Source organism: Candoia aspera, chromosome 2 (assembly GCF_035149785.1).
Source record: "Candoia aspera isolate rCanAsp1 chromosome 2, rCanAsp1.hap2, whole genome shotgun sequence".
Taxonomy (NCBI): Eukaryota; Metazoa; Chordata; class Lepidosauria; order Squamata; family Boidae; genus Candoia; species Candoia aspera.
This window is the reverse complement of record NC_086154.1, coordinates 83,900,087-83,924,035: the sequence shown is the minus strand read 5'-3', so window position 1 is coordinate 83,924,035 and position 23,949 is coordinate 83,900,087. Positions and strand designations below refer to the sequence as shown.

The 23,949-nt window shown below is 40.3% G+C and overlaps 2 protein-coding genes across 2 annotated transcripts in view; both read left to right on the top strand.

Annotated features, from left to right (window-relative positions):
- Positions 1-3,046: 3,046 nt before the first annotated feature.
- Positions 3,047-11,211, top strand: GRXCR2 (glutaredoxin and cysteine rich domain containing 2). Its single transcript, XM_063292890.1, has 3 exons — positions 3,047-3,388; positions 5,598-5,825; positions 11,035-11,211. The coding sequence occupies exons 1-3, from the start codon at positions 3,047-3,049 to the stop codon at positions 11,209-11,211; spliced, it is 747 nt and encodes a 248-aa protein (XP_063148960.1).
- Positions 11,212-20,170: 8,959 nt separating this feature from the next.
- The window catches only part of PRELID2 (PRELI domain containing 2), a 42,457-nt gene continuing 38,678 nt past the window's right edge, over positions 20,171-23,949 (top strand). Inside the window, exon 1 of the mRNA XM_063292363.1 lies at positions 20,171-20,461. Within this exon, the coding sequence (XP_063148433.1) occupies positions 20,387-20,461 (75 nt within the window). The 5' untranslated portion in view covers positions 20,171-20,386. The remainder of the gene's footprint in view (positions 20,462-23,949) is intronic.

The following is a 23,949-nucleotide window of genomic DNA, read 5'->3' as shown; positions in this document are numbered from 1 at the left end:
GACTTAACTTTTTAATGGCTTGAACCCATAGTTCTGCTAAGGTAGAAGCAGAAAAGTGAAAAGCTTGTCCTGAGTCAGTTTTGGATGCAGTACTGAAATTAAGTAGTTTTCCATCAAAAATAACTGCAGTGTTTTCTACTGTTTGAGGTAGGAAAAAGAATAAACTAACTGTTTCATCCTTAAAATATGCTGAAGGCATTTAATAAACACACAGAGAAAGTGCAGTCTCCAACCTGCTGCTGTGCAAAAACTAATTCTTGCTTCATGAGCAGGGGTTTTAGAAAACATTACTTTTGTTTGGGGGAGTACCAGTCCTGTAAACTCAGATAACATTAAGTCAAGCATTTGCAGGGGATAGACTGAATTATAAAAAGAGTAAGGCAGGAAGGTTTTTTTAATACTACGTGTTTGGTCAAAGCCAATTCAAAAGCCACACTACGTAAGGTTTTTACCATGGAGATGCTGGAGAAACACAAAATGTTCTGTGTAAATTTTTATGTATCCAGAAACTTAGTTGTTGGCATATATTTTAGCTATATTTTTTTTTAAAAAGAGTATTCCCAACTCCTTCCAGTAAAGGGAAAAACACTTTGCTACTTTTTTCCATTAAGTTGAATGTCTGATAGCACTTAATGTGTAATCTGAGTAGCAGGGGATTCTTCGCATATAAAATCCATATATACAATAATTGAAAGAACTGAGTCCATGCAGAGATGAATTTGTGGCTGTGCTGATTAGAAATGGGGAAAATGCTAACGAACTATATCCTGATTTTTATAGGTTCAGAGTACCATTGGTGAAAAAACGTATGCTACTAAATTCTATAGCGTGTGGGCTGACTAGATACATTTAGGTGGCAGCACTGGCATGTTCCTGGAGTTGTGGAGGTCAGAGAACTCGCAGAGATTTCTTTTCTTTGTCCAAAACTTTTCTTTCTTTCTTTTTGCACACAGACTTCAGATGTGGCACAGGGAAGAAGTATTTGGGTTCAGTGTGAGATAATATGACTACCATGCAAGGGGCAATAGGAGACAGGAAGAAGAAATCATATGTATAGCATTTCTACTGGGAAATTATATAAAGTTATATTGTAAATTGGCAAAATCTTATCTTTCAGAAAACCTTAGCTTTTTTTTTTTTGGTCAGCTCTCCAGTAACAGGCTATGGAGGGTGCTAGTTACAAGATACTACAATTATAGATCTAAAGGTTGTTGCTTGTCCTCCTACCAATAAATAAATGTTCCATACGAGTCCTCTGTTTTTGTTCTCAGGGAAAGTTGGCAGGAAACAAAGGATGTTACTTACTTGCATCTTCTGAATTTCAAATTAACATTAGGGAGAAAAGGACTGAATCATACTGATCCTTATGAGCAATTTCCAAAATGTTGGCAGCTTATAATTTAGGTTTTGTTCTTGACTGAAAGTTGAGGCAGAAATAATATAACAATTTACCTGCTTATTATTTCTACCACCACCCTGGGATATTTCCAAGAAGGTGATTGGAAAATCTGTGTGAGGAATATTATTCTCTTTAAGATTATGGCTTGAAATGGAAACATGGGATTCTTATTCATCCATGCGTAGGTGTTGCATTAAAAAGGCAGGAAACTAGAGCCAGTGAGTGAAAGAAGTTATGTAAAAATATCCCAGAATAGACACACACATATTTGAAGGTGGGTTGTTACATTTATGGAACTGCTGTTTGTTGAGTGTAAATAATTAGGGCAGAATTCCTGTTTTATGCTGTGGAAATCCACAAAATAACCTTTTCCAGACAGAGGGGAAAACTCTATTATCCTGAAGATTAGTGGAAAGGACCCACAGAAGTGTGTCCATCTGAGCAATGGCTCTACTGCTAGGCAGAAGGTGGAAGCTGCCTCAGCTGGCAAGTATTGATGGTACAGCATCCCAAAATTAGGCTATTGTTCTCAGAATGTTGCTTCATCACCAGCACTTGGCTTCCAGGCCATCCACTTTTTGTACACAGAATGGAAGAATGTGCCAACTTGTCTTTTGCATCAGAGAAAAATGGTCTTAGGTCAGCCCTAATCTGGAGGGAGTAGGGTGGATGAATGCAGCTCAAAGAGCTGCTGACTTCAAGTATGGTTCCAGTTTTACTACTGCTTGCCATCATCAGAGTAGAGAAGTACTGGATGCATTAAGAGAGATGTTGGGAAGCAGGCATTCAAAGATTCTCCCTGATGGAAAAGCCTTCAGATGCTAGTTTCATGAAGCTCCACCTACTTTGTGCTTTTCACTGTTGGGAAAGAGGCAAGTTGAGCAAAGCCAGCTCAGAGAACCAGTTCTTGGTAGCGCGCCCATCTTTAAATGCTGGCTCCCAGGAAAAGCTGCTTTAGTGTCCTCTTTTTCCTGGCAGCTGCCACTTTGAAATTCGTGGAAGAAATCTGAGGCAGAACTATATATTAAATCAATACTGCTCCCCCTACACAAAGCTATAATCCAGTCCATATTCAGTTAGGATTCAATCCTGTTGCATCTAATGGGATTGAATTACTCCTTGGGTAAAGCTGTACAGGATTATTTGTTACAAGAAATGCAGGAAATGATTTAGTGTTGATTCCTTCTCCTCTAACACATTGCTATCTGCTATTTTAATTCATTTTAGAGGAAGTGCACAACTTAGCCACTAAATAAAGGCTACAAGTGTGGTAGCTATAAAATGTGTGCCCACCTGCATGTGTATTTCCTTTTCCTTTAGCTCTAAATCCCCTTTAAATGTTATCCTTTAAAATACAACACAAAGTTATAGCTTTTATATCAGCTTGGTCCCCATTCCCTTGAGTAAATTCCTCCTCCTGCTTCATTGCAGCAATGATTTCTTTGTGTGATGCTCTATCAATGTTTAATCTTGAGGTGTCCTCTTAAGCCGTAATGTGAGAGGCCCCGTAGAGCTTTTGAATTATATATTGCCTGGCTCTTTTTTATTTATTTATCTTTCTCTCTGTGCTTGTTTATTTATTCAGGTGCCTTAGAAGCTACCCTTGCTGAAAAAATTCCTGGGAAGCTCTGTAAAAAACCAGTACCTATGGATGAGTTCCAGAAGAAACCCAACCAGAAGCATGATACAAGATGCCAAAAAGTAAGATTCAAAATCTCCTCAGCCTACAGTGGCCGAGTCCTAAAACAAGTATATGAAGATGGGCAAGAGCTTGAAATCCCAGAGGGAGGCTTCTCTCATAGTTGTCAGCCCTGGAATTTTGAACCCCGAGACAATTTATTGGGGATTAGAGAAAACCCAGAACCCAACTTTTGTCCATCAGCGAAACTGAATGCACAGAGGATCAGTGTGTTCAGAGAAGGGAACAAATACACCCTAACAAGTAGCCCTTCCCTCCTAAATGACTACAAGGCAGAGGGTAGTCATATGGTAAGTAATGTTTTAGTAAGTAATGTTTAGTAAAATTTAGTAAAACATTACTTTAGTAAAGCATTAGTAAGTAATGTTTAGTCATGTTTAGTAAGACATTATTTTAATAAAACATTAATCATTTGTTTTAATTATATATTCTAGCTAACTTTACAGAAATATTTCAAACCAGCAGAAATTCAGAAGCCCAAGCAGAAAATAGACATAAGTAGTAGATTATGTATAAGTTCCATATCCCAGTTAGGGAATTTATGCTTTACATGCCAAAGATCTCATACTTAGTTTTTCTATTGCTAGCTTAAATGATGAAAATACAAGCAATGTAAATTGAAGACCTTTGCTTGGGTTCTGGAGAGCTGTGGACCGTCAAAGTAGACCATTTCTGGTCTTATCCCAAACTTGTGAGATCTGTTCTATTAGCCTGCTCTATTTTTTTTTTTTATATTAGAAATATAAGGCCTCTCAGAGCTTGGTGGATATATAGATATACAGTAGATAGAAAAATAATCAGTTTTTGAATGCTATAGTTGTGTAATGTTCAAAGTACTACGTTAAATAAATCAACTTCTGGTTTCTCTTCACCCCTCCCTTTTTCATTTTAGTAGAGTAATTTAGATGAAGATGTGGGCTGGCAAGGATTTTGTTGCTTTTATAGCTACATGATTAGCTGTCAGAAATTTTTGTCACTCTATTGCAACCCTCCAGAGAACTACCAGTAAATCCAGATCTATTTTCTCTGCATCTCTGGAGGAGATAATATGATCACAAATTGATAAATAGCCTAACCTGCTGTAAAGCAGCTTTTTATATCCTTATTTCTGAACTGGTAATTCTTTGAAGATGTATGGATGATTTACAATTATAAAATTTGGGGTTTAGTAGGGTAATTAGTGCCCAAGGAGGTCCCTAGATTTTGATCCTGATCATTCTGTCAAATCAAATGCTAGTATACTTCAGTATTTCAGTATCTATTCATTTTTGAAACTTGTAATGCTTCAAATCCAAAAGAGTCTACTGCCTATCTGTGGCAGTTCAAAACCTTGTGTTTTGTTCTGAGAGTGCAAAAACAAAATGGCCATGAGCTCTCAAAGGTCTGCATTTCATGGCTGTTGACTGGGATTCTTCATTTTAGTTCTGCAGTTATGGAAGCCTGGTAACTGCTCAGTAATGGTGGTGGCAATTCATTTAAAATTAGAAATATGACAATTAGAAACAGCGTATGGTTCCTTAAAAACATTTAGGTTCAGCTCTGGGTGCCATTTGCAAGCACTTCCATTGCAGGAAATAGAAACTGCTACACTAAAATCCACTTGCTGAGTATACCCACAATGAGTTCTGAAAGAACAGTAATGGGGAGAACGCCATGATTTACAAAGCATTTTATTCAATCGTATTTCTTATTAGGAAAACCAACATCCCTATAGGACATAGATAGGAGTGGAAAACTTTTTTTCATCTTGAAGTCCACATTTCCTCATTGTGAACTTGTTGGGGTTGCATGTCAATAACCAGTGAGGGTTAGGAGTAGGTTAGATGCCAGAGTCCAAAGTAGATGTGGGTGAACCCACAGTGTGAAGAAGATTCAGTGCTGGCCCTATATAGGGTCACCCTTCTTTCTCCCTGTCTCTCTCATACCCTCCCTCCCTCCCTCCCTTCCTTCCACAATATGTACCAATTGATTAAGCAGTATAGCAATGAGAAGACCTGCCATTATTCAGATGATTTGGAAATGTAATCAGTACATGATCCAGGTATCTTTCTCTGTGCAGTGAGAAAGAATAGCATTTAGGAATGTCATATCAAAGCCTTCCTGCAGTTTGGGCAACTAACTTCTGCCTAAGCCAGTTTCCATCTACCTCTACTCCCATTTAAGGAGGTCAGGCTTTTTATTCAACTTTGGGAGAAGTCTGGTAGGCTGGGCCAAAGCTTGAGGTTTCCCTCTACTGAGATAGACAAGTTGGAGCTTTTTGCATGTGCTGATTTATGGTAGTTTTTGCTTCATAAAGATGTATCTGATAGGCAGTAAATAGAAAATGACTGGCATTCAGGGAATATAAAAAATTTGCAAATCAATGGGAGGGCTTTCTCTTGACTTCAGTGGGCACTGAAAGAAAGGGAACTCTCAGTACTAACTATGGATTGGGGCTTGTTTAAAAAGCCATTGGTCTTTTTAAAAATTTAAATGTCTGTGTGTACCATTCCATTTCAGCATCTCCCCATTTTAGATTTTGGGAAGATTATCATCTATACCAGTAATCTAAAAATAATCCGGACACCACTGAGCAAGAAAGAGCTAATGCGAAGACTCATGCAAAATGAAGGTGTCGATGATTGCTCCTTCATGCACTCTGAAGGAAGAGGAGGAAGTAGCAGCAACCAAAGCAATGGAAACATAAACACTGCTGAAACTGAGTTGGACCACAATAAACATGTTTGGGTAAGGCAATTGATTTCTTTTTCTTTGGTTCAGGATTCTCCTAGATATGGCCAGAATTTCAGGTGTTATTCCATCAGCATTGCCTATTAGAAGGTTTGGTGCCTACTCATTTGGAAGCAAAAGGGAACATAGGAAACAAGAAGTGGCTTCTACATACTCATAAATTAAAAGAGAATTTATATCATTAAAGAGGACCTAGGAGCTTTCAGGGCATTTGGAATGTTGATGACAGTTTTGCTAGCAGAGATAAGAAATTATAGGTCAAAGGAACTCACCCCATTATCACTCCATAATTATTTCTAGGTTCCTTCCACCAGAATTAATAAACATGTAGATAACACCTCACGGTGTATGAACTTGTTCATCATGTTTATCATTGATGTCACCTGTTTTGTAACTACAAACAACTGCATTTTGAAATATCTGGAGTTCGCTAATGCTGTGGCTAGAAAATCCAGAGCTATATAACCCTTCCAAGCATGGTGTTGCTGAAGCTCTTGGACAGTAGGTCCTTTTACTTTTACTCATCCAGATGGCAAGACATGTCCTTGTCAAGCCATTCAGTTTTCTCCCTGTTTGGTAGAGCAAGGTCTCAGTAGACCTTTGTCTAAAGCGATACACAAGAGACAAAAAAATTAATGTCTGTTGTTTAACATGCACAAACACACACAAATACCAGTACCTTCTGGGACAAGTGTATAAGAGCTCCCAGTCATTGGGAAGCATATATTATGTGCCCTCCTGCTTATCAGTTTTTCAATCTTTCTTCTCCAAGTGTCAGGAAGAGAGGAATAGTTCCCTTGCGGGAAATGGTTTTTTCTTTCCTTCTGACTCTAGGCATTCACTGGCATGAGATCAGGTTATCCATACCAGGGGTTGTCAACAAGGCACTTCTGACTCCTCTAGATGGGGCATAAGGAACCCACGTGGATAATTAATTAAAAATTAAACATGGCTCAAATGTTGTAAAACCATCCAATCTTACATTACAAGAATACAGCATATTTATCCTGTGAGATCTTGAAAATTAGACTGCTGGACTCACAAGATACAACAATTTGCCAGCATTTTAACCATTTAATTTTTGAAAAAATAGTGCCATCCTCTTTGTTCTGGATTGCATGATGATATTGCCAACCTCTTATGAATATTGTTGAGACTTAGGCAACGAATGAAGAGGCTGACGAAACCTCTATTTCCTGTAGGTATGAGTGGACTATCATCAATATGCATATAAGCAAACAAAAACAAGCATTAGAAAGCATTCTGAATAAGTCATTTCTTTTTCCACCGTGGCTTGTGATAAACAAGCCCTTCTATCATAATTAGGGTGATAGGCCTTAAACCCAAGATTTCTGCCATGTGCAGGAGGGCTTTGAGTTCAGGGCTGAAAAATCTAGACAGGCTCCTGCTGCTGGCAAAGAGATAAAGAAAACTAACTTTTGGCTACTGTCTAAGGATTAGCTGACTTTTGCAGCCCAGATCTAATAGCCCTAATTTTCAGCCATAGATCAAAATACAATTATCTTCTTTCTCCTTGTCCTTTAACACAGCATGAAGTGTACTCCACTTTAGTTTCCTTCCTAAGGCTATACATATATTTGTAGTTGTTGTTTATTTGTTTAGCCGCTTCCAACTCTTCGTGACTTCATGGACCAGCCCACGCCAGAGCTTCCTGTCGGTCGTCAACACCCCCAGCTCCCCCAGGGACGAGTCCGTCACCTCTAGAATGTCATCCATCCACCTTGCCCTTGGTCGGCCCCTCTTCCTTTTGCCCTCCACTCTCCCTAGCATCAGCATCATCTCCAGGGTGTCCTGTCTTCTCATTATGTGGCCAAAGTATTTCAGTTTTGCCTTTAATATCACTCCCTCAAGTGAGCAGTCTGGCTTTATTTCCTGGAGGATGGACTGGTTTGATCTTCTTGCAGTCCAAGGCACCCTCAGAATTTTCCTCCAACACCAGAGTTCAAAAGCATCTATCTTCCTTCTCTCAGCCTTCCTTATGGTCCAGCTCTCGCAGCCATATGTTATGACGGGGAACACCATTGCTTTAACTATGCAGGCCTTTGTTGTCAGTTGTGATGTCTCTGCTCTTAACTATTTTATCGAGATTTGTCATTGCTCTTCTCCCAAGGATTAAGCGTCTTCTGATTTCCTGGCTGCAGTCAGCGTCTGCAGTAATCTTTGTGCCTAGAAATACAAAGTCTTTCACTGCCTCTACGTTTTCTCCCTCTATTTGCCAGTCATCAATCAAGCTGGTTGCCATAATCTTGGTTTTTTTGAGGTTTAACTGCAATCCAGCTTTTGCACTTTCTTCTTTCACATATACATATACAGTACATATACATATGTGTCCTTTCACATATACATATATGTCCTTTCACATATAAAGGTAAAGGTAAAGGTTTCCCTTGACATTAAGTCCAGTTGTGTCCGACTCTAGGGGGCGGTGCTCATCTCCGTTTCAAGGCCGAAGAGTCGGCGTTTGTCCGTAGACACTTCCGTGGTCATGTGGCCGGCATGACCACACGGAACGCCGTTACCTTCCCGCTGAAGCGGTACCTATTAAACTACTCACATTTGCATGTTTTCGAACTGCTAGGTTGGCAGGAGCTGGGACTAGCAACGGGAGCTCACCCCGTCACACGGATTTGAACCGCCGACCTTCCGATCAGCAAGCTCAGCAGCTCAGTGATTTAACCCGCAGCGCCACCGCATCCCTTTCACATATACATATACATATACTGTACATGTACATATACATATACATATACATCCTCTGCCAAAGTGGTACTCTGAACAATTGCTTAGTATGCCTACTGGTAAAATGGCTATCAGACACAGACATTCAACATCTGTAAACCACCCAAGTCCATGAAGGTTGAGATAGAAGATAAATGGCATAAATTAATAAATGTATTGTAGCCCTGGAAGGGATCTTAGAGGCCATCTAGTTAACTCCAACAGATCCTCTGTTCATTTCTGACAGTTGAACATATAACCTCTTTTTGAGGAAGAAAACTCATAAGACCATATGGTAATCTGTTCCACATACAGTTATAATCGAAATTATTCAACCCCCATTGCAAATCAGGTTGATTGTCAAAATGTACAGACTTTCAGCTGTTTGCAATCAACAAATCAAAAGCAATTGAAATAGCTCAGCACAACGAATGCTTCAAGTGGTGTCCCCAAATTCAACTGAAAATGCAACTTTTAATGACTTCTCCAGTCTCAAAATTATTCAACCCCTTCATGGCAAGCATCTTCAGTACTTAGTAGAGCACCCTTTTGCTGTTATCACCTGCTGCAAATGAGATTCATAGCCAGACACCAGCTTCTGGCAGCTTTCCTGAGGAACCTTAGCCCATTCCTCATGAGCAATGGCTTCCAGTTCAGTAATATTCTTGGGTTTGCGTGCTGCAACCACCTTCTTCAAATACCACCAGAGATTTTCTATGGGGTTCAAGTCAGGTGACTGTGATGGCCACTGTAGAATCTTCCAGGACTTCTTCTGCATCCAAGCCTTAGTGGAATTTGAGGTATGCTTGGGATCATTGTCCTGTTGGAAGGTCCAGTGACACCCATGCTTCAGCTTCCTTACAGACAGCATGACGTTTTCTCCTAGGATTTCCTGATACTTCAATGAATCCATCTTGCTGGCCACACACTGCAGGTTTCCAGTGCCAGAGGATGCAAAGCAGCTCCAGAGCATCACCAAGCCACCACCATGCTTAACTGTAGGCAGAGTGTTCTTTTCAGCATATGCTTCATTCTTCTTCCTCCACACATACCGCTGATCCATCGGGCCGAAAAGTTCCAGTTTTGTTTCATCGCTTCACAGAACAGAATCCCAAAACTTATTTATATGATTTTGAGCATATTGGAGCTGACTTTTCTTGTGCTTTTGGGTCAGTAGTGGTGTACGTCTTGGAGTTCTGGCTTGGGAACCTTCTGTGTTTAGAACGTGCCTTACAGTGCTCACTGAAACCTCAGTGCCTGTTGCCACCAAGTCTTGCTGCAGGTCTTTTGCAGTCACTTGAGGGTTTCTCTCCACCTGCCTTCTCAGAAATCTGGTTGCAGCCACTGACAGCTTCCTTTTTCTGCCCCGTCCATGTAGTGTAACCACTGTTCCTTTAACTTTGAACTTGTGAACTATGCTTCCAACGGTGTCTCTAGGAACATTCAGTGCCTTTGCTATCTTTTTGTATCCTGTTCCTTGTTTGTGAAGGGTGATGATCTCTTCTCTTACCTTTTTGGATCATTCTTTTGACTTACCCATACTGTATTTCTAACATGCAGTCAAACATGACACTCAACAAACCCCTAGCCAGTTCAGGTATTTCATGTGTTCCAGCTCAGGCACACCTGTTGCAACTAATGAAGCCCTTGATTAGTTGCATCAGGTGTGCTTGAGACAACACCTGTTTTGCATACTGTATGTGTGCTGTTGTGACAGATTCTATTCAGGAGGTTGAATAATTTTGAGACTGGAGAAGTCATTATAAGTTGCATTTTCAGTTGAATTTGGGGCACCACTTGAAGCATTCGTTGTGTTGAGCTATTTCAATTGCTTTTGTTTGATTTGTTCATTGCAAACAGCTGAAAGTCTGTACATTTTGATAATCAACCTGATTTGCAATGAGGGTTGAATAATTTTGATTACAACTGTACATGCAAGAAGTTTTGACTGACCTCCAGTGTGAACATCCTTCCTTGTACTTTTAATCCATTGGTTCTGGACTTGCCCTCTGGGGCAATGGAGAGTAAATCTACTCCATCTTCTGTGTGACAGCCCTTCTGTATCCTTTGAGGTAGAAATAGGCACATCTAGGATTCCAGGATTGTACTTTATTCATTAGCTGTTCTATTTCTTAAGCATTGAAGAATTGAAGTAACTTGCCGCAAAGAAAGGCTTCAAGATGTCTCCCTTCCCCACCTCAAGCAGCAAAATTCAAACTATGTTTGAACAATATTTAAAATTCTGGAATGGAAACCATGCAAATACTGTATTTGTACATTTTCATATTTTGCCAAGGGAAATATGGAGTGAGGAAAAATTGGCAGAAATATTAATCAAATCAAGAGAAAAGTAGGTTATTCGAGCCATACCTTGGAGAACTATCCCTGCCACTTGTTCTTCTTTTGGATAAAGGATTGTGTGAACTGGTACAAAGAAAAATTGTTTGACAAAGCCTTTGTGTTTCAGGAAGGCGATGAGGAGAACAGCTGCTCACTGTGTAAAGGATCAGGCTCTGCCCCCTGTGCTGTGTGTCACGGAAGCAAGTTTTCAATGTTGGCTAATCGGTTTAAAGAGTCATACAGAGCTCTGCGATGCCCTGCTTGCAATGAAAATGGGCAGCAACCTTGCCAGATTTGTGTTTAGTGATTCTCTCTGCTCTTCAGTTTCTCTTGGCTTGCGTTTGAACAGGAAGGAACCCATCAAATAGTCCATGCCCATCTACCTTCTTTAGCTAGGAAGCTCTCTCTTTATGCCTGGTTGTAAAAGCGTTTATGGGTTGCCAACCTTTCCACCAAATTAAAAGAGCTGCCACCTGTTTCAAGACAGGTTTTGCTGATTCCAGTGAGTGAGAGTTGAACTTTACTCTTACAGTAAATGTTATGTAAGAAGGCTTAACTCTAGCTAGCTCATGTTCTAGGTTCCTATTGTTTTAATTTTTAAAAGAAGAGATCCAGCTCCAGATTCAGCATAACAGAAGAAACAAAATGGAATTCTTGTTCTGGTACAACCAGAAGTACTGAAACTCAAGGAGAAAACAAGTGAGAGAGATACTGGAACTGTTGTAATGACCTTTGGATTAAAGAGTCTTTTTGGAGTCAGGCAACCTAAACAAATCAAATATAAATTAAAAAATAAATAAATATTTTTTTAAAAAAGCCGTGACCGTCTTTCAGGGAATTAGCCATCTGGTAACTCCTGAGGTTATCTAAACTATTTCTAAGCTAAAGTTTCCAATATTCCTGTAATATTTATAATTTCTTGCGACTTTTGGCAGAACAAAAGCTGTCGTTTTGGGGCTTGCTAAAATGAAGATGCATCAGTTCTTAAAATGAGCTGAAAAAATCCAGACTAACAAAAAGACATTAAAAAATTCTGATTCTTGACTGCCTTCCAGGGATTGTATGAAGTTTTGCACTGCAGATGTAGAAGCTCTATTTAAATCCATGTTTAGGTATGGTCTCTACCAGAAGATTCTTAGCACATAAAATAAGTTGTCAGATACCATTTGATTACACTTTTAGCTGACTTACTAAATATCCTATTATGTTTAACTTTCATGAGCATTCTTGGTTTGCAACCCATTTTGCAATTAGTTGTACATTTACTCCTCCACTGGTTCCTCCCTTTTCTTTCAGATCTGGATTATTTCAAATGGAATACTTTTTAATGTGTTTTTATGTTAGAGAACCATTTTTTCTTCTGTTCTTTGATTTAGGCAGCACTTCTTATATCTACAGCAAAAAAGGAGGGCAGGGAAGAAAACAATCAACATACTAGAACATTTGGGAAAAAAAACATGTTTATGACTTTCTTCAAAGGGAAACTACAATTGATGTTAATGGGGAAGCTTTGCCTCTCCCAGGATTTGCTGTGAACAAATGGTACTTGTGTTCTTTAAAAAGAATTCCCACTTGTAATTTCTAAAACATGAGTTCTGATTAGTTCAGATGAAGAAGCAGCGTTAAATATTTAACATGCTACTGTTGGGAACACCAGAACTATTACTAATAAGTAAGACTCTACAGTGATGTGGATTTGAAAGGGAAAAGGCAAATCAGAGCACAAATAGCACCCGTTGGCACCTCCTTGAATCCCATAGCTGCAACATACCTTCTTTACAAAGTTGCAGACAAGGGGGATGAATGCCCACAGGCTCTCCAAAGTATCCCCTCCCCTTCAAATCCAAATTGCTGCACACTCCTACAAATAAGTAAGCAAGTGTGTTTTCTTTGGGTGCTGTAGGTTTCACTTTATTTTCTCTGCTGGCTTTGTTCACATATGAGATCTAAGGACTTGATGAATTAAAAGATTTCTCATACGTTTTATCTCCTGAAGTTGCAAAAATAGGTAATTTAGAACTGAGATGTATATGTTACATGATTTTTTAAAAAAAATAGCTGAATTATTAGCTTTAATGCCGTTGTGCAACCAAGACCGGCTTGGATGTGCCAGTATGTGTCTCATTCAGATAAACATAGCTGACTTGTAAATGTATAACCACAATAAACCATTTTGGGTTTTTTTAAAAAAATGTAACATAGGAACTGCTTTGAATTTTAATGAACAAAGGGAATGTATGTAAAAGGAAGGATTTTACTTGAAAAAAGTAAAGTTATATATTGCTTCTGAATTGTTTAAAGTATATCCCCTTACTGCTAAGGATATAAAAACAATCCTCCATGAATTTCTGTGGGAATCCATGGAAAAAATCTTATAAATGGGCTCCATTGTAAAGAAGGGTGAAAGCACTTGTGTGGAATCTGCTAACATCTCCCTTTCTCTAGTCAAAAACTGGACATCTTTATTTATGAAACTTTATTTGTGAAAGTTGCCTATGTAAAAAGGAAAATTTGGGGGGTGGGGTAGGGTGGGGAAGGTAAAGGCTCTGTTTGGAAAATTTATAAAGAAAAACTATACTGTACTGAAAATTCGTGTAAAAATGAATGGCAAGTAAATTACTGGGATATTGTGTTAAAGGGCAGAAGAAAACCAAATTTTGGGAACTACGCTTTGTCTTTCCCCAGTACCCGGGGACCTGCAGGGGACATGGCCAGCAATATAAGAAAGTCACTGCAGATGTGGGATTGATATTTTTGGCTCATTTCTTTCATTTTGGGTGATTACAGAAATATAAATCTTTCATCTTGCCTCTTAAACCTCCAGTCTCACCAAAAATATATAAGCCACCACTTACATTTAAAATAGGGATTATATGCAATTTAATTTACCTATGAAACATTATGTGATATTGAACTCTTTTCCATGGGCTACTACTCCTTACCCAAAGGGGACCTGGTCACCCAAAATACAGGTAGTCCTTGCTTAACGACCACAATTGGGACCACAATTTTGGTTGCTAAGCAAAGTGGTCATTAAGCAAATCTGACCAGATTTTACAATCTTTTTTTGTGGCAGTCATTAAGCGAAACACCGCGGGCGTTAAGCAAACTACATGTTTGTTAAGCGAATCACATGGTTCCCCATTGATTTTACGTGCCAGAAGCTGGCCGGAAAGGTTGAAAATGGCAATCACGTGACCATAGCATGCTGCAATGGTCATAAATGTGAACCAGTTGCCAAGTGCCCAATTTGTGATCACATGACTGCGGTGATGCTGTAGCAGTCTAAGTGTGAGTTCTGATCATAAGTCATTTTTTTCAGCACCGTTGTAAGTCTAAACCGTCACTAAATGAATGGTTGTTAAGTGACCTGTAGGACTGCTGGCTGGCTATCTTGCAGATGCAATAAGAGCAGGGGAGCTAACTCATTTCTGTGCTCTTACTGTCACAAGGTAGGTCCTAATAAAGGCCCTTACCTGTGTCTAGTTGGCCTTGTTCTTTCTCCAGCAGCACCCTATGCATCTCTTGTGTCACTTCATTTCCCAAAACTCCTTGGTAAATCAGAAGATCCTATGGGATCCACAATTACAGAGCGTCTGCACAGGCATGATCTATCTCAGTGGTTCCCAATCTTTTTGGCACCAGGGACTGGTTTCGTGGAAGACAATTTTTCCATGGACTGGGGAGGTAATGGTTTCCGGATGATTCAATCGCTTCTTCTTTTTCCTGATTTTGTTCTTTTTTCTCCATGCCATTTGGAGATAGCAGCCAATGGGCTTGCTTTCTCTGACAGGAGGCGGAGCTCAGGCAGTAATGCGAGCGATGGGGAGCGGCTATAAATACTTAGGCTGTAAATTCACCCACTCGTCCACCGTTCACCTCCTGCTATGCAGCCCGGTTCCTAACAGGCTACGGACCGGTACCGGTCTGCAGCCTGGGAGTTGGGGACCCCTGATCTATCTGATCTAGAATCTTGTTGTATTCTCATTCCAAGTCATGACCAAGGCCTTGGCTGAACTTTGGGAGTTCAACTTTCAGAGCTTTGGGAAAAATCTCAAGTTCCTTCTGAAACCTCACTGGGTCCATCAGTTGGTTGGGGTGGGCTGATCGAATGGGATTGTGGGACCTACCTCACTGCAGTGGGGGGGGGGTGCATGCAGAGAACTCCAGGGTCAAGACAGTGTGATCTGTTCATGGCAAGGGACTGATACTAACATCCCCCAACCCAAGATCACGATACCATGCTCTGAGACAAAAATCATATCTAATATGTGATTTCCATTGTGAGCTGGACCCTTTATAAATTGGATCAGGTCCATGTTGCCATTGGTGGCCATGAACTCCCAAGTAGCCTCTGACTTCAGGCCCAATGAAGGCAGATTTTGCTTTTGAAGACCCAGAATTATTAGTTACATCTCCTTTGAGCCTCAGAAGAAAATATGAATATATCTATCATATTCTAACCATTCAAATGTGATCCTGAAGCATATAGTATTAATCAAGAATGGTATAATGTAATTGTCTAGACATAACAGCAAGGAAATTACAAAATTATCAGTATTGTTATCAGGTTGCTTAGCTGTGATCCTAAAGGTTAATAGAAGCACAAAGGCATTCACATGGCCTCCAGGTATTTACATGGGATTATTCTGCATACATATTCAGAACAACACAGATATCTCTCTCCAAAGGAATATGCTGTATGCTGATGTGTGGATTCTCATTTGTACACTGCATTGGGTGTTCCTAACAAACATCTGGTTCAGAGATATTATTTGCCATCAATCAGATTCCTTTCTATGACTGTGTTCTACCATATATTACTCATATATTATTTGGAAAAATTACCTTGTTGAATGTATTTATTTAAATGTGATACATCAGAAATTCATGTCAGATTAGTAGTATGGTAGTTTGGCATACTGAATGTCATTTATTACTTTAAAATAATATACAAGCTGTGTGAATGACTAAAAATTCTTTGCATTGTTTTATTTACTATTTGTCTTCTTTAATAGCCATAGCTAGTTTTTTTTAGCATTCTCTGTGAAAACTATATGACCTTGCAAGTTACTCTAACAATTTGTAGAAGGGTAAAGTGCGGGTTAAACCGCTGAGCTGTCGATCGGAAGGTCGGCGGTTCGAAACCGCGCGGCGGGGTGAGCTCCCGTTGCTCGTCCCAGCTTCTGCACACCAAGCAGTTCGAAAACATGCAAATGTGAGTAGATTAATTGGTACCGCTTCGGCGGGAAGGTAACGGCGTTCCGTGAGTCATACTGGCCACATGACCCGGAAGTGTCTATGACAACGCCGGCTCCAAGGCTTTGAAACGGAGATGAGCACCGCCCCCTAGAGTCGGACACGACTGGACTTTACGTCAAGGGAAACCTTTACCTTTACCTTAAAGTGAAAAAAGAAATCACTACAATAACAAATGAATACTATTATTTATTTGGATGATGTTTATTTATTTTTCAAATTTAATAGCTTCCCTTCACTTCCCAGATTTTTAGCTTCCCTTTTATTATATTATCATTTCATTATCTCTTTTATTTCAAATGGCTTCAAAATTACAAAAGAAAATGTTAATCAAAATGTGAGAAGTATGTCAAGACAGGGAAGTGCTCATGTTCCTTTATTATTTGTATAAATAAAGTATGAATAAATTGTTTCAACATATCTTTGTACACTGTAATTATATCAGCAATTTAACATAAAGGGAAATGTTTGATTGGAATGATAAGTATATATTAAAGTAATATTTCTACCTTTTAGTTCCAGCTGTTCCTGCAACATAAACAAAAGGCAGAGAAAGGCGAAAGTACTGTATACAGTATAAAAATATAGTTTCCCTGTGGGATCTTATTTGCCAAAAATGTCAGAATAATGTAAGGTGGCAAGAACCCCTCTCTAGGGGCTTCTACAGGGTGGAGGTGACAAAAAAGTCAAGATGGCAGCTGCAGTCATTCAAAAGGACCATCCCTTTTGTACATGCGCTATGTGATCTATATAACAAGGGTGGGATTCCCATCACATAATTTTAGATGCTCTCAGTGGCCACCCCTGCCTCCCTCTATCCTTTTTCCAAAGATACTTCCTTAGCTAGTATCAGTTGCCTCCAGGATTGGCTGGGGGCCATCAGTGGGATCTGCAGCTTATCATTTACCGCACTGAAGAATTTGCTGTGGTGCCAGCTTGGGAAATGGACCAGTAAACTCTGTTTAGTTTTCCAATTCTTCAATCAAGACTGCAACCACCTTTTTTTTTAAAATTTTAAAATGCCTAAATTGTGTGCCTATATGTCACATATGGTATCAGCCTGAGTGCTATAAGTACACTGAAAATACGTAGCATCTATTAACCAAGATGTTAGAAATGAACGAAGGCAGAACCAGGAGAATGCTGCTTCTAGGGGGGCTGAATTAAATTCTCAAAAGACCTCAAGAAGCCTGTGATTGAGTACAGGTTGGAATGTGGGATGCAACTTTTGAGGGTTACAACCTAGCATACTTCTTTGGGGATACTTCTTTCCTATTCCCTCTGTTCCTTAGTCTTCTCCCCCTACACACATAGCAGACATTCATCATTCTCAGGCCACTGAGCATGATGAATCTTCACTAGTTTGGTTTCTAGGTGAAGGAGGAATTGCCTCCGTAAATCTTCGTTTTCTCTGAAGATTTCCCTGAAGATCTTATGGTTTCCCTGAGCCCACTAATATCTTCCACTTGGGTGCAGTTGGACTACATAAGCCACAATATTTATTTCTGAACATCGTTAATAGAACCTTTTTGATTGCTGTCTAGTCTCTAAAATCAGCCCTGCTTACATGCCTTCCAACAAGATCAATGAGGTTGATGAGCACAAGTGACAGGCTTTCCCGATTTGTTCCTTGTGCAATGACCTGCCGTGGGATGAAGGCATGACTCCCTCTTTGACTCCTTTTAAATATGTGTAACAGACCGCGTTATCCAATTTTCTTTTAACTAAATTAATTTTCACTATTAATATTTTATATTACAGTGTCTTGTTTCATTTGTTTTTTTTAAGTTTTGTGCAACAAGACCTTTGCTTCCAAATTGCCTGGGGTAGCTTTTGCTAAAAAAAAAAAAAGGGCTACCATGAAAGTATTATAAATAAAATAGGAGTGACTGGTAATGCATATGGTGCTTTGAAGCCAATCCATATTTATCTATGCAGTAAGATATTGATTGCTAGGGCTGCCAATGTTCCATTCACAGAAAGGTTTGGGGCACTGCAAAAAAAAAAAAAATTTTTTTTTTTTGCTTCTCTGCTAGAGTTCGCTAATTCCACAGCTGAGTTCAGTGCCTGATAGTACAGAAGCTATTCCTACTCAGCAACAGAGACACAGCACAGGTTGGCTTTCTAATCCCCTCGTTTAGGACTTCCAGATATGGGATGGAAAACCACTAGGTGGCAGCAAAAAGATACAGGAAAAACTCTCTTTGGTGCCACCCAGTGGCTGTCCAAACTTTTGCCTAGATTTAGATTTTGTAGCTCTACACTTGTTTCTCTAAAAAGCTGCTTACATACTCATTGCTCTAATTTTCCCAGAATAAACTATCAAATGGGTTGATGTCTGGAGGTCTGTCCCCCCTTCACCTGTAACAACCTACCTGTACTTTCAGGTCAATACCCAAAGTGATTCTCTGTTACAAGATGGGCAGAGATGAAGGGGACCTTCTTGGCAATGGTTCTGTGTTTGTGGACCCTTGTGGTAACTGTTCTAATACCACTGTTGGGATCTCTCATTGTAGGCAACCCCTTCTTCACTACAGTCTTACACACACACATACAACACTTCAATTTTCTGCTCACTTCCCTGAGAGCAAAGCTTTTCACCCTCGGTTCACAGTTGCTTCAGAACAGCAATATTTAGGATTACAATGTTGTATTTATGTGATTTTTACATCTGATCTAATGAGATTTTTATGGCCACTGGCCTTTTTTGCTATTATTTATAGGTAGTCAAGGGGTGAGCAGCAAGGGCAGTGACTGAACCAAAACGGGCTAGAATTGTATTAATGGGATTTTGCGGGTGTATCTGGGTTAAGACTGATCAGTGTATGCACTGATTTCCATCAGAAAAGAGAAATCGCACTTTTTTCTGGGTGGTTTGTTTCCAACATTTAAGAGCACAATTACTAGAAAGCTGCATGCTGTGCCACGTCTGTTTTATAATCTAATACTAAGCATTTTTATTTCATATATATTTTATTTCAGATAAGGGCTTCCCCAGTGGTACAGGCAGGCTGAACCAACACTGAGATTCAGGGCCCTGCAACCTGGAGTAGAGGCAAATAACCACTCAGAGTGGCAGGCAGTAGGGGCAACAGCAAAATGGTCTGACGTTAATTCTTGGGCAGAATCTGACACCAGGATTTTCAAAAACCGGATACCCAGAAGCATCTGGCAGCCTCTACTGTTGCCTAAGATCTTTTTTTTTAAAATACAGTATGGTATTTTCTCCCCCATAATAAATCTTCCCATAAGGTTTAGTTGATCTTCTGAAATTACTTCATCCGGACTCGATGCAGGAAGGATTATTCGGAGCCTGTGCCGACACCCACATAGCATCTGCCGGCATCTCCGTAAACCCCTGTTCTTGGAATCGAGCGGCAGGACCCGCGTGAGGCCACTAAACTTCGCGGTTTTATGGATTTGCCGGTAGGCTTAACTCGAGCGCCTCTGCGCTTCGAATCAAGGTCGCTTCAGCATCCTAAATGCAACGCTCTGGAAGAGAATTTGCTGCCCGCCGTGGTTTCCCCACAACGGTGATGCCAGGGCTATCTGCAGTGACCCGTCTCCTTTTACAGCATTTTAACTGAGTGACTAACCCGGAGGGAATCGCCTTTTATTTGAAAATCCAGAAGCAGCCGCGCGAGCTTCGACCTGCATCCGGAGAGCGGACGAGAGGGTGTGGCGAGGGGCACGTGGGAAAAGCCGCTACCTAATTGGATTCTGAGCAGGCTCTTCCTTGTAGCTCGTACGCCAATCCTTTTTCTCCAAGGGCAGCATTTCTGCGTTACGAAAGACACGGGCGCCGAGAGTGTGGTTTAGCACCGAGTGCCGAATTATAATTCAGTGCGGGTCCGTGCTGCTTTCTCAGGTCGCGGCCGGCCGCGCCTCTCCGAAGCAAATTCGGAGCATCTGCCGGGGCGCCGAGATAGAGCGGCACCTTGGGAAAGGGCGTTCCGTACTCCCTCTGGAAAGAGCTCTGACCTATTCCCCTTCCCCCTCTCCGGTTTGGCTCCGTGTTTACATTGTGACCTAGGACGGTGTTGTTCTGCAAGCAATGCTACAGCCCGTCACAAAAGTTTTACGTAGTTCAACAGTCAGAACTGGAGGCGAGGGCTGGAGCCTGGCGGAGGGAAGGGGCCTAGCCACGCGGCTGGCTTGCCAACGCCGCCCGAATTTGGCCTGGGTTCGCAGGAAGGCGCCGTGGCGGCTCCGTTCCCATCATGGGGGTGACCGTGGAGGCCCACAGAGTTTATAAATATCCTTTCGAGCAGGTGGTGGCCAGTTATCTCCGCAAGGTAAAGCGGGGAGCGCGGGCCCCTCCCCAGTCCTGGTTCTACTGTAGAGCTTGGTGCGAGCGCGGCCGAGTCCCGGTTCCCAGTCTCCGTTACTCGCCCTGCTCTAACAGGCCCAACACTTGCAGCGGCACCTCCGCTCCCCAAATGGCCCCGAGGGGGATGCTGCTTGCCGCTTGAAACAAAGCAGCTCGAGAGCCGTGGCCCGCAGAAAGAACGGCTGTTCGGGCTGGGAAAAATGGCGGCGGCGCAGTCAGACGTCCTTCTCATCTTAAGTCGGTTCGCTCCAAAGCCCCTTGTGTGTGCAGCTCCGGTTTCCTTGGCATACTTGCCCTCGACTGCGGCGAAGCCAGGCTGTAAACATCTGTTCCTCACCAAGTGTATCCTCTTTGCCTTTTTCTGTTTCGGACGCGGCGCTCTGCTGCTCTGTCAGCTGTAGCGTAATATGCGAGCAGCCTTATTCCTCCTTTGCCTTTGAGGGTTTGGGGGGAGAATGTGCTCGCGAACTTCTGTGTGAGCTTGCGTGCTTTTTCCTTCCTAGCGATTCCTGATGGACTGATGCTCTTGGTTTCATGCGTGGTTTGCATTACCAAGCGCTTCTGCTTCCTTCCTTTTAAAATTTTCTGCATTGGATAATTCTCAAAGATGGTTCAGCTTTATCACATTGGAACTGTTGAAATCAAAACTGGTGCATAAACGCTGTATAGCTCATGCATGTCAGGTTCTATTAGCTACAACCATGTTAAAATGATGTGCATAGGATAGTTTCAATTGTTACTACTTCCTGTCCTCATCCAGCCATAAATCTCAACATAGGCGAACTAGTTAAGGGAAGACAATCCCTCAAAAATGCATCTAGACTAGGATAATTAACTTTACAGGTCAGAATAAAAAAATTGGACAGGTGCCAGATAGTTTCTATTTTAACTCAGGTAAGATTAGGATTATACTAGTTTGCTGTTATATTTTGCAGGAACTTACTTTCCTGAATGGTATTTAAGGGAGAGTCCCACAAAACATGAATAAACAATAGTCAAACTTGCAAGTCACAAAAGTTTGAGTTGGCCCCCATGTTCCAGGTTGGGTTGCAGTGATGGAAAATTAGGGATCATTAAAATCCATTTGTGGCTTTGGTTATAACATAGCTGCGAGCAGCAGCTCTAGACAGTGGTAGTTCGCAAAAGAGGGCAAATGCTAATCCTGCATATTGTATTTATTTTGGAGTGTGTTCTGGTTTGCCCACATGCTACAGTGGCCAGATACAGCTTTAGAGAAAGTTGCTGTGTATTGCTTTGTCTCTTTTGGAACACTGTGGGAGAAACATAGAAAGACAATAGCATGCTAGGTAGTTTAAAAACTGTTCGACTGAGGGAGATCCAAGTAGAGAAATTCTTCCCTATATGGAACCCAGGTATTTTTTCTTTCTCTTTTCTGGAGAACTATATCCCTATACATGAAAGGCTTCTGTGCATAAACAACTGTGTGCATGAAAGTTAGCTACTTTGTTGAGATGTTCACACTGTAGGCACCAATGCCTGGAGTACAAATTAAAATATACACCAGTATTGAAGGTGAAACTATATGGTTCAACCCTTCTTGAATGTTGATTTAAGTACTTTCCATAGTGCTTGAGCTGAGTTTATCATTAAACATTTTAGTTGAAGTTGGCTTGGCTTCTGGAGTTGTAAGGTTTTACCGTCTTTTTAGTTAGTCATGATGGTAACAAATATGTGTGCTGTGGTTCTGCCTTTATCCTTTGACTTCTTCATATTGATGGAAAAACTCTGTAAGGAGGGGATAACCTCTGTAAGGAGGTTCATGTTTCTGTGGAGAGCTGTAGTCATGGTCATCTGACCATAGTTCTGTTTGAGAAGACCTTGGAAAACATTGTGTCCAAAAACTCCAATTGATTCAAAATGGCCAGATATTATATATAGATATAAGTGTAAGTTCTAACAATTTTTTGAAATGAAAAGCAGCCTTGGAAAAGTGCACTTCCTTTTTGCAATTATTGTGCTTCTGGTTACAGTTTTAAAAGGGAGATTTTTAAAGAAGTGACATTCATTTCTTCCTAATGTCTGGTTTTAGCCATTGGAGTTTGATTTCTGATATGGACATTCTTGTTCTCCTTTTGTTGTTATATGAATAGGAGTGCACAAGTTACTTAATTATAGATTGTATAATATGCTGACTTTATTGCCCTCTAGCTGTGACTTTTTAGAAATGAAATTTAAATAAAAGAAATAATTACTATTTCCCTGTCTGTTTTCTACTCATCATACTAAGATCAGATGACCTTGTTCAAAACCATCTCTATTCTGTTCAAGGTGAGCAAAAGGGAAGCTAATTTTAAGCAACCAAGCACCTTTGATTTTATGGAACTCTGTAATTTAATTTAACTTCACAGGTAGCCTTGTGTACGTAATTTTATTTTTTTAGTTTCTATTATTTGATTTTGAATGTAATAGAACAGATATCTTCAGTTGTTTCCTTCATGTAACAGTGTAATCTCACTGCAGACTTTATTCTGAATCACATTCGTTTTAAAATCCAATCTTAATATTTCATACACTAACATACATAATACTTTTTTTTGATAATATATCACCATGCAAATAAATTACAATCACATCTGGTGACTTAGTGTAATTTTGTCATTGTGTCTTATTAGTTCCTCTATATCTTTCTGTCAGGAATTGTTAATTCACTTTTGTTAGTTTGGGTCATAGCTTTGCATTTTAAGCTGAAAATCCTGCTTTAATAAAATTTATGTGAGTTTTCTTGGTGATTTCAGTGGTTTCAGGACAGACTGATTTGTTGGCTGCTTTTCCTACAGGTCATCACTCATGGCTTGTAAATGCAGATGCTACAAATTAAATCAACTTACATAGGATAATTTTTGCTGTAGCATCTGTCCTTGTTCTTCCATACATTTAATGTATGTTGCTTGTTTGATGGTCTATTTAATGAACAGTATTCTTTTATTGATAGAATAGGATTTATTGGCAAGGGAAGAAGACAATTCCCCCTTTCCCATGAAGCCCCAGTGCCCCCTTAGTATTTGTTCTGAAGGAGCCCTTAGAGGAGATTTTGGAGGGTGTAGTAGGAACTCATGAATTTTCACCCACAGATTTTCCAAGTGTTGCTGAACAGTGAAGGAGCAGGAAGGTGGCCATCATCTGCTCTATCTCATTTTAGTCTCCTGGCTAACCTTTTCTGTTGTCTCTCCCCCCACTCTCCCATTTTTCCTGTAAGTATTCAGTTATGATGTGATCAGATAATAAATACCTCTAGAATTTAGTGGTATTTTTTGATTGTGACATCAATAAAGAAAGAATAATGTAAATGTTTTCCTTACTAAAAAGTACCATCCCCTTAAGCAATAGTAGCATTATGTATGTAAAAGCATAACCTACATGAAAATTGTGATATTTGTAAAATGTGTTGCCTTAGGAAAAAAACCTCTTAGCTCTTTTTTTCTCCTATTCAGA

Excerpts from the sequence above, each read along its gene's own strand:
- GRXCR2 (XM_063292890.1), top strand. The coding sequence starts at position 3,047 with ATGGATGAGTTCCAGAAGAAACCCAACCAGAAGCATGATACAAGATGC. Across the intron at positions 3,389-5,597 it reads AGGCAGAGGGTAGTCATATG|CATCTCCCCATTTTAGATTT; the intron begins GTAAGTAATGTT and ends ATTCCATTTCAG. Across the intron at positions 5,826-11,034 it reads ACCACAATAAACATGTTTGG|GAAGGCGATGAGGAGAACAG; the intron begins GTAAGGCAATTG and ends TTTGTGTTTCAG.